Source organism: Orycteropus afer, unplaced genomic scaffold (assembly GCF_000298275.1).
Source record: "Orycteropus afer afer isolate SDZICR_OR568_19922 unplaced genomic scaffold, OryAfe1.0 scaffold00061, whole genome shotgun sequence".
NCBI classification, from domain to species: Eukaryota; Metazoa; Chordata; class Mammalia; order Tubulidentata; family Orycteropodidae; genus Orycteropus; species Orycteropus afer.
The window spans coordinates 10,804,102-10,814,096 of record NW_006921648.1 but is presented as its reverse complement, the minus strand read 5'-3'; the positions used below and the strand labels follow the sequence as shown (position 1 = coordinate 10,814,096).

General features: G+C 54.3%; 2 protein-coding genes across 2 annotated transcripts; both read left to right on the top strand.

Annotated features, from left to right (window-relative positions):
* The first annotated feature begins 5,220 nt into the window (after positions 1 to 5,220).
* Positions 5,221 to 5,493, top strand: PRM3 (protamine 3). The gene has a single exon (XM_007939733.1). It carries the CDS (start codon positions 5,221 to 5,223, stop codon positions 5,491 to 5,493), a length of 273 nt encoding a protein of 90 aa, XP_007937924.1.
* Positions 5,494 to 9,027: 3,534 nt separating this feature from the next.
* On the top strand, positions 9,028 to 9,534 carry TNP2 (transition protein 2). Its single transcript, XM_007939732.1, has one exon. It carries the CDS (start codon positions 9,028 to 9,030, stop codon positions 9,532 to 9,534), a length of 507 nt encoding a protein of 168 aa, XP_007937923.1.
* The last annotated feature ends 461 nt before the right edge of the window (positions 9,535 to 9,995 follow it).

Below are 9,995 nucleotides of genomic sequence, written 5' to 3'. Positions count from 1 at the left end.
TCAAGAAATCAAATGACATATTACATTGGGAAAATCTGTTGCAAAAGATTTCTTAAAAATGTTAAAGAGCAGAGATGTGTCACTTTGATGACTAAGGTACACCTGACCCAAGCCATGGTATTTTCAATCACCTCATATTCATATAAAAGCTGGACAATGAACAAGGGAGACCAAAGAAGAATTAATGCCTTTGGATTTTGTGTTGACTAAGAATGGACTGACAGAAGAATGAACAAATCAACGTGTCTTAGAAGAAGTCTAGCCAGAATGCTCCTTAGAAGCAAGGATAGCAAGACTCTATCTCATGGAGTATGGACATGTTATCCGGAGAGACCACTCACTGGAGAAGGACAGCATGCTTGGTAAAGTAGAGGGTCAGGAAATAAATGAGAAGAGCTCAACGAGATGGATCAACACAGTGGCTGCAACAAGGTGCCTCAGCATAGCAGTAATTGTGAGCATGACCAGGATGGGGTAGTGTTTCATTCTGTTGTATACAGGGTCACTACGAGTCAGAACCAATTTGACGGAGCCTTAACAACAAGTTGGCAGTTCGAATGCACCACCTGCTCCATGGAAGAAAGATGTAGCAGTGTGCTTCCCTAAGGATTTACACATTGGAAGCCCTATGGGCTTCTACCTGTCCTATAGGGTTGCTATGAGTCAGAATTGACACGACAGCACCAGGTTTGGTTTTTGGTTCATTAGCTTCTTAAGCAATGGTGAAGTGCTCAGTTGCTAACCAAAATGTTGGTGGTTTGAATCACCAGTGGCTCCCCAGGAGAAAAGCCCCTGAGGTCTGCTCCCACAATGATGGTAGCCTAGGAAACCCTATGGGACAGGTGTACTCTGTCCTATAGGGTCACTAGGAGTTGAGATTGACTTGAGGCACACAATAACATTAGGTTCTTATTGTTGCTGTAACAAATTAACACATATATAGTAGCTTAATCAGCACACATTTATTATCTTACGGTCCTGGAGGTCAGCATTCTGACAGTTGTCTCTAAAATCAAGGTGTTGGTAGGGCTGCTGCCTTCCTTCTGAAAGTTTTAGGGGAGAATCCATTCCCTTGCCTTTCCCTGCTTCTAGAAGTGACCCGCATTCTTTGGCTCATGGGCCCTTCCTCCATCTGAAGATGGAAAGCCAGCAGCACTGCATCTTCAAACCTCTCTTGCTTTGTCTTGCCTGCCACCCTCTTTCACTTGTAAGGACCCCTGTGATAACCTGAGCTCACCTAGATAATTCACGGTCACATCCCATCTCAAAATCCTTAACTGAATCACACCTGCAAAGGCACTTGTCACGTAAAGTGCCACAGCCACAGGTTCTGAGGACTAGGACATGGACACTTACTTGGGAGGACATCATCCTGCCTACCATACCCTCCTTGCCCTCTACGAAAGAGAAAGTGGTTTCTAGGTGCTATGATTATGATTATTATGGGATCATCAAAGAATTACAAGTGCCCAAGGAGGAGGGCAGAAAGGAAGGAAAGAAGAGACTATGTGTGGGAAGGAAGGGTGTTCTAGGCTGGGGAGGGTTGGAAAGATGACAGGGACTCCGAAGCCACATGACCTTAATCTCAATCCTGGTTCTGCCCCTATTAGCTGAGTGACTCTGAACAAGTCACATAACCTCTTCTGGGCCTTGGTTTGCCCCACAGAAAACAGGGATGCTAACAACGAGTCAATGAATGAGTGTATGGAAAGCTAGGAGTAAATGGTGGCCCATAGTAACCACAGGTCATTTGTCTCCTATTATTGTTAATACGGTGTTCATTTCCACAGTCAATGTGTGGCTAGATAAGTAGTAAAAGAGGCCCATCCCACACCCACTGCTACTGAACACAACCCCAGGCCGTGGCAACCCCAGACGGAGGGAGGTGGGGTAGCCTCAGGGAAGACCATGTGGGCATTCTGGCAGCTGGACAGTAGGGGGGCTGGGGTTTGGAACACGACAAGCTGATGCTCTTCCTAGTGACCTGGGAATCCCACCTGCTGAAAGGGACCAGAGACAGGCAACGCTAGGAGCCCCGAGCCTGGGCCCCAGGGCTCCTCGCTGTGCCCCCCTGCCCTGTGACGCTCCCTGTTGCCATCACAGAGGGGGCTGAGGGGGCGGGGTCGTCATTGGGCGGGGCTGCCAGGTCATAGTGGGGGGCCCCCTTTATATACAAGCCCCCAGGGAGCCCCGAAAACCAGACCAACATTTACACCAAGAGCAGGTGGGCAGGCCTCAGCCCTCCTCCCCCTCCCCAAGGCCAGCTGCAGCCTCCGCCTACGAGCGGCCTGATCTCCGAGCAAGATGGTCCGCTACCGCACGAGGAGCCCGAGCGAGCATCTGCGCCAGGGGTACAGGCTGCAGAACCCTGAGCAGAAGCAAATAGGCGAGGACCAAGAGCAGGAGCAGTGGCTGAGCCCAGACAGCATCCAGGTCCACGCAAGGACCCACAGAACCCGCTGTCGCTCTAGGCGCAGGCGCTGCTCCCGGAGGAGGCTGTACCGCATCCACAGACGGCGGCGCCGGTCCTGCGGCAGACGCCGCCGCCGCTGTTGCAGGCGTAGGCATCGCAGAGGTGGGCTCACAGGAGGGGCCCACACCCCACACCCCACCGTGCGCCTCACCCATTCCCTGGGCCCCCAACTCCATTGCTAGCCTCCAAGGGAGGAAGACCCCGAGCCCCCCCCCCAACTCCTGGGGCACCTCTTAACCGCAACTTGCCTTTCCCCCCAGGCTGCAGAAGGATGAGGAGGAGATACAGACGGTACTAAGCCTCCCAGGCCCATCACCCCTGGCTAGCGGTTAACAACAAGTCATCTGCCACACAACCACCACACGAGGCCATAACCATCCCCCCACACTGGATGCCTGAGCCCTGAGTCACCAAGGAGCCCACAAGACCTGAGAACAATGTGCACAAGTCACCTGCCAAATAAAGCTTGACAAGAAACTCGCTGGTCTGCAGGCCTCCTCTGTGCACAAGGGCGCCTGGCTTCCCCTGGATGGGCGGGTCGCAGCCCATGCTCCTGGTTCTAGGGAGGGGGTGGTGGGCTAGGGACGGCACCGCGCGTGACCACGACACTCAGCGTCCTCCGTCACCAGGAGCCAGGGCTCGACGCTGGGCCTTGAACACCAGTGGGCACACTGCCCCTTGATGACCTCTGCATTCACTCACGGCCCCCAGTCCCCAGAGGTCTTTAGCCAAGGCTAGGCTCAGCCGGAAGAACCTTAACCCTGCTCCAAGAAAAAGCGGGTGAACTTGTCACAGACCAAAACCCAACCAACCCAACTCGACTGCCGTCAAGTCGACTCCAAACTCATAGTGACCCTATAGGACAGCAGAATGGCCCCATCGGGTTTCCAAGCAGAACTGCCCCATGGGGTCTCCAAGGCTGTCAGTCTTCCCAGAAGCAGACTGCCTCATCTTTCTCCTGCAGAACAGCTAGTCTCAAACCGCCAACCTTTTGGTTAGCAGCCCAATGCTTTAACCACAGTGCCACCAGTTCAAGAAAGGTGGGTGAACCTGTCACAGCTGATCAAAAAATCCCCTTGTGGCTGTCTTAACAGAGTGTACATGGTTTTAAAACACTGGGGAGTTAACAGCAAAGAACAAGTCACTACCTCGTGGGTGACAGTGTGACGTGAGGGGACAAAGCAGGGGTCAGTGGTTGGCGCTGGGTGGCCTGTGGGCAGATCTGGAGATCCCAGGGTGACTCAATTGACGACTGAAGTGAGTTGGACCCTGACAAGGAAGGAGGATAAAGGCCCTGAGTGGGAAGCAGGTTGGGTGGGCTCCAGGAAGAGGTGGGTGGTGGAAGCAGGAGGAGCATCCACGCCAGGAGCAGGAGGAGGGGCCGGATCACGAGGCCTTGTCGGTCGGCTACTGGGATAGGCTGAGGTGGAATGCTGCATTAGTTTCCTATGATCACAAACTTGGCTTAAATTTTACTCTCTCAGTTCTGGAGGCCATAAGTTTGAAATCAGTATCACTGGGACAAAAACAAGGTGTTGCCAGGGCCTCCTGGAGCTCCAGGGGAAAAGCCATGGCAGCTTCTGGTGGCTGCTAGCATTCCTGGGCTTGTGGCCACATCTCACCGCATCACTGCCTCTGGGGTCACAGTGCCTTCTGTCTGAAGGACACTGGTGAATAAACTGGCCCCAGCTGGATAATCTAACCCGAGAGCCTGACTCCCATCTGCCAAGTCTTTGCCATTAAAGGGTCCCAGGTCCCAGGCTCAGACCCAGGTCCCAGAGATCAGGACGGGGTTATTTTAGGGGCCTGCAAATAGACTACCACAAACATCGTGGGGGATTTAGAACAAAATTGGCAAGATCTGACTTCCATGTTAGAAGATGGACTCCAAGTGCTCAGAAAGGCCAGATCCCCTTAAAGTCACGGTCCGTGAGTCCTGCGCTAAACCACTGCCATGCTGAAACTGTGTCATACAGACATGTGCGGCCTGGGACGGGGCAGTGCCGTGATATCGTCAAAAAGACTCGTGGCCCCCAAAAAGTGTGGGAGCTGCTGCTTTCCAAAGGGTGGCTGTAGTGGACCACACTTGCAGGCTCTGAAGAGTTACAAGGGCTTTGCTTTCTGCCCCTTTCCCGTTTCATCGTGGTATAGCTTGTTTGAAGTGTGTAGCTGGGTGAATTATTCCCTATGAGAACACCTGTGTAAGGACCACTCAGAGCAGGCCCCAGCAGGCACTCTTCTCACCCTGCCTGAAGGTAACCTCCATTCTGACCCCATTGCCACAGACTCTCAACAGCCCCCTTCCTACTTCCAGAAATTCTATCCCCATCCCTCATCCCAGCTAAAGTTAGGACTTTGTATTTTCAACTTGGAATCTACAATTCCTTTTTTAAAAATTGGAAGTGAAATTCACATAACATGAAGTCAACGGTTTTAAAGTGTATAATTCACTGGTGTGTAGTACATTCACAATGTTGTGTGACTGTCACAATATTTGGACTTTCACCAGGGCAAAGGGGGCCAGAGGGAGGAGACAGCATGGCAGGCAAGGTGGTATAGGGGGGACCTGGCACTGGCCTCCCTGCCCTGCCCTGCTGGTGGCTGAGGCTTGAGTCAGATGTCAGCTGGTGGGGGGCGGGGCTCCAGGAGCCCCTTTGTGATGTCAGCGCCCTGCCTGCTACCCTGTGGGCCTAGCATCCAGTCCAGCTGCCTCTTCCCCTGAATCAGAGAGGCAGCCAGCACAGGCAATGGGTTCACACTGTGTCAAGCTTAGCTCAAGCCACAGCCGGGGCCGTGAATCTTCCATGAAGAAGCTCGTGGCCTGCATGAGTCAGGACAACTTCTCCCTGTCATCGGAGGACGAGAAAGAGGAGGAGGAGGAGGAAGAGGAGGAGGAAGGGGAGGAAGAGATCCCTGTGCAGGGCAAGCTGCTGCTGATGGAGGCCGGGCGGCAGGAAGAGAGAGCCCAGGAGGGGCCCGTGATCCAGCAGAGCCAGGAGCCCAAGCCGGTGCACTCCTGACCCGCAAAGATGGCCCAAGACGGGGTGCTCGCTGCTGCTCCAGAGCCAAGAACTTTCAGAAAAGAGTCAATAAAGATTCTCCAAGGAATCCTCGTCCCTCTTGGTTCTGTACGTGCAGATGTGTGTGCGTGCGTGCACGGGGTGTGTGTGTGTGTGTGTGTGTGGCCTCGACAGTCGCTGAGAATGAACATCTAGACTCAGTGACCCTGTTCTCAGCCCAGCTGGAGGGTCTCACCAGGTCTACTCACAAGGAGGTGGAAATGTCCTGGCCAGGGCTGGGAGGTCACCTCAGCCCCCAGGCAGGGGATTCCAGGGTCACCTCCTTCAGTGAGTCAGCCCCCTTGTGTTGCTCTGTGGACACTCTCTTAAAGACCTGGCTCAAGTTTCTTTTCTGCTGTGTGAACATGAGCAAGTCACTGTCACTCTCTGTTTAAGGGCAAGGTGGTCCCTATCCCACAGGTTGGTCGGGAGAACAAACTGAAAGGTTGGGTAGGACCAGGCTCAGCATGTAGGCTGCAATTAATAGGGTACTGCCATTGGGGTCACGGTGAAAGGTCCCTCTGCTTCGCTGGCTCTGGTTTTGGGTCAGTGTGTGGAGGGGTCTGGTCCTGTCTCAGCCCCCCTCGGACAGGAACCCCCCCCCCAGGAGGCTCACTCCTGCCTTCATCAAGGTCTAGCTCCAGGGGAGAGCCAATGGCCCGTGACAGTGATGAGCCCACAGAGCCCAGAGAGGCTGCTGGAAGCAGGTGGAGCAGGCCCTTTGTCCTCTGACTCTGACTGCCAACCCAGTGCTCCTTCTACGACAGCGTCAAAGTGTCACCCATCCTGCCCCAGCTCCCTTAACCCCTTTCTTTAAAAAACAATGACAAATATGATCTCTGCCCTGCCCTGCTCTCTCAGCAGCCCCTAAGCATCACCCAACTGGGCCCCGGGAGGATCCTGAGCAGGTCCTGGGGGTACCAGCACTCTGGGAGGTGTCCGTTTCCTTGGGGGCTAGCTGCCTCAGACCCGAAGGTACCCGAGGGTGAGGCCGCCTCAGAGCCTGCGGACGGCAGGTGGCAAAGGGGAGGGCAGGAAGAGGCCCCTGTTATCCCGTGACTCACACCTCCTACTGTCAGCCAGGTCCGTCCCTGTGTAAGCCCCATAGACCCACTTGCCCATCCATTCACTCAGAAAGCAGCTCTGCTGTATGTGGGTCAGCGGCAGTCACTGTGGTCCCAGAATGAATAAAACACCCTCTGTCCTAAGCCCAGCTCACAGCGATGAGGAAGGGCAGGTGTCGGGAGGGACTGCATGGGAAGGAGGGCTGTGCCAAAGAGAGGCTGGTCCTGCCAGTGGACCCCGATCTCCACACTATACCCTTGAGTAACGGAGTGGGGCTGGGGAGGAGGTCCAGAACCAGCACCTCTCCACTGAGCCTCCACAAGAGGCTGGGCCACTAGAACCAAGCCAGCCATGTGGCCCTGGGAGTGATCGTGAGGACTTACATCCCAGCTCTGCACGACAAGCTGTGGTCCTCTAGGCCAGTTACTCAACCTCTCTGAGCCATTGCTAGTCTCCCGTGGCTGCCATAACAAATCACCACAAACTAGGTGACATGAAACAATAAAAATCTGTTCTTTCTCAGTTCTGGAGGCCAGAAGTGCAAAATCAAACAAAGTGTTGGCAGGGCCAGTCTCTGTCTGGAGAGGGGACTCTTCCTGCCTTTTCCAGGTTCTGGGGGCCCAGGCTGCCTTCACGTGGCCTCTTTCTCCTCCCCCTCCCTGTGTGTCTTTTCCTCTGACATCTACAAGACACTGTCACTAGATTTAGGGTACACTGGATAATCCAGGGTGATCTTGTATTGAGATTCTTAACTTCATCCCATCTTCAAAGATCCTTTTCCAAGCAGGGTCATATATGAATGGGGGTTAGGATGGAGATATGTTTTCTGGGGCCACAGTTCAACCTCGTTGTGAGGTTCGAGGGCAGTGAGGTGACACTGTCTGTCAACAAGGTCCCTTACCGTGTATGGGACGCAATACGCTTACTGAGCAATAACCACAAAGAAAGCAAATAACAACCACTCATGATGAGAGGCAGAGTTGCACATGACCGTGGGGAGCAAGAGGTGCACTTGGGCTGGGGCTTGCTTGGGGAGGAGAGATAGAGACAGGGAGTTCCATGGGAAGACCTGCAGAAGTACAGGCCCAGAGGGCCAAGGGCTGAGCCCGAGGTCACTGACCAAGATATGGGCCAGTGCATTGAGAGGTACTGGACCAGGTCAGGGGGACTTGAAACAAGGTCTCATGTGCAGAGAGAGATCTAGGCTGTCTTCTCGAGCGGCTGGGGTGTCTGAGCAGGAGACAGTGTCATTAGAACCGTGTGATGTGACATGGTCAGGCAGCGTTGCGTTCCACTGTGCATGGGGTCAGGACTCAACAGCTAATAGCAATGAGCACAGTGTAGCATGCTCACAGGGAGGGACAGAGGCAGGACCGGGAACTGAAGGAAGGGAAACCAATTCCCAGTGGCTTCCGGTGACTGAACAGACATTCCCAGAAGGAAAGGAAGGAGGCCACTTCATCGGATAAGGAAACAAAGTCTCAGAAACCAAAGTGACCTACCCAAGAGTACACATCAGTGTCAAGTGGATTTGAACCTGGCTCTCGATGGGGAGGTGGGCTTGCCAGGCAGACCCCAGGAGCAACTATCAGTCCATTCAATTAACCTTATCAATCATCCATCTAATAACCCAATCAATTCATCATCAGTCCATTTATCCATCTAATCATCCATCTGATCCACTATTCGCCCACCCACCCAATCAGCTGCTGTTTGATTGATCCCATGTGTGTCCCAGCACCACTGGGCTCCACAGGGTTTACAGTGACTGACTTTTCAGAAGCAGATTGCCAAGCCTTTCTTCTGAGGCACCGCTGGACTTGAATGTCCAACCTTTCAGTTAGCTGCTGAGTACATTAACTGTTCACAATATCCACGGATTCCGTCTACCCAACCATACACTTACTGGGGTTGGAGCTGTGCTCCTAGAATTAGAGCTACTGCAGAATAAGACAGAGTGTGGGCACTGCTAACAGACAATATTTACTGAGCTCCTACTGTGTGCTGGCCCCGAGCTAACTGGTCACAGGTTCTCATTTAATTCTCCCCACATCCCTATGAGGTGAGTACGACTACTGGCCCTATTCTACAAAGATGGGGAAACTGGGGCCTGAGGAGGTGAAGGCCCAGGTCTAACAGTGAGGATTGAGATCGGGGATGGAGACCCGGCACAACCTAGCCCAAGGGCCCCTGCAACAGACGGACTGCCCAGGGTGCCTCTGAGAGCTACCCTGCCTTGGGGAGTGGGGGGTGGGGAGCAGGGGGCTCTGCCCAGGGCTGGGCCACATCTGTCGCATCCTGTGTCCTATGCCATCACAATCGGCCCCAACTATAAAACCGGGGGCTGCAGGGCTCCTGTAAAGCTGGGCCTACTGGCAGAGGAGGAGGTGGCCTCTGTTCCTCCAAGCGTGGCCTCCCACGGACCCCAAGATGCAGAGCCTTCCCATCACTCAACCCCAGCCCTACAGCAACTCCCGGTCCCGAAGTCACATCTGCAGCCAGTGTAAGTGTAGCCACCGGTGTGAGGGCTGCAGTCAGAGCCGGAGCCCCAGCCAGAGCCCAACCAGCCGGCGCAGCCCTGCCAGCCACTGCAGCCCTGCCAGCCACCGCAGCCCAGCCAGCCACCGCAGCCCAGCCAGCCACCGCAACCCAGCCGGCTCCCAAAGCCCAGCCGGCCCCCAAAGCCTGAGTCCAAACCCTGTCCTGCCACCAAGGCCCAAGCAGGCCATGCACTCCCACAACTCCCCCACGCGGGTCACTGCCCCTTGCAACAGCCACTCCAAGAACAGAAAGCCCTTGAGAAGAAAGGTGAACAAGAGGAAGGTCAAGAGGAACCAGCAGGCGTACAGAACAAAGAGGCCGAGCGCAGGCCTTCGCGCAGGTAGGGAAGAGCCACAGGCCCCTGCAGACGAGGGAAGCAGCCCAGCTGGGCCTTGAGGGTGGGTGAGGTAGGTGCAGGCTCTGCCTCAACCAGGTCACAGGGGACCAGGCGAGGGAAAAGAGGGCGAAAGGCGGAACAACGGCAGTGGGCTAGTTGAATGTATGATGTGTTGATGGACTGGTTCTTTCGATAAACTGGATAGGACACTCGGGAGGAGGGCAGATTAGCTAGATGAAGCATGGATGAGTGGCTGGGGGATGACTGGGTGTAAAAATCTATTACAAGATGGTTAGGTAGATGGATTATAGAAGCATGGTAGCATAGTGCCTAAGGCACTTGACTGCTAACCAGAAGGCTGGCGGTTCAACCCCACCAGCCCCTCCTCAGAAGGAAGGTTAGGCCACCTACTTCCGTAGTGATATTGCCTCAGAAACCCAAGGAGAGGTCGCTATGAGTCAGATCCGACTCAATGGCAAACAAAACAAGATGGTTGTTCTGGTGGATGGATAGGGGACAT

Excerpts from the sequence above, each read along its gene's own strand:
- PRM3 (XM_007939733.1), top strand. The coding sequence starts at position 5,221 with ATGGGTTCACACTGTGTCAAGCTTAGCTCAAGCCACAGCCGGGGCCGT.
- TNP2 (XM_007939732.1), top strand. The coding sequence starts at position 9,028 with ATGCAGAGCCTTCCCATCACTCAACCCCAGCCCTACAGCAACTCCCGG.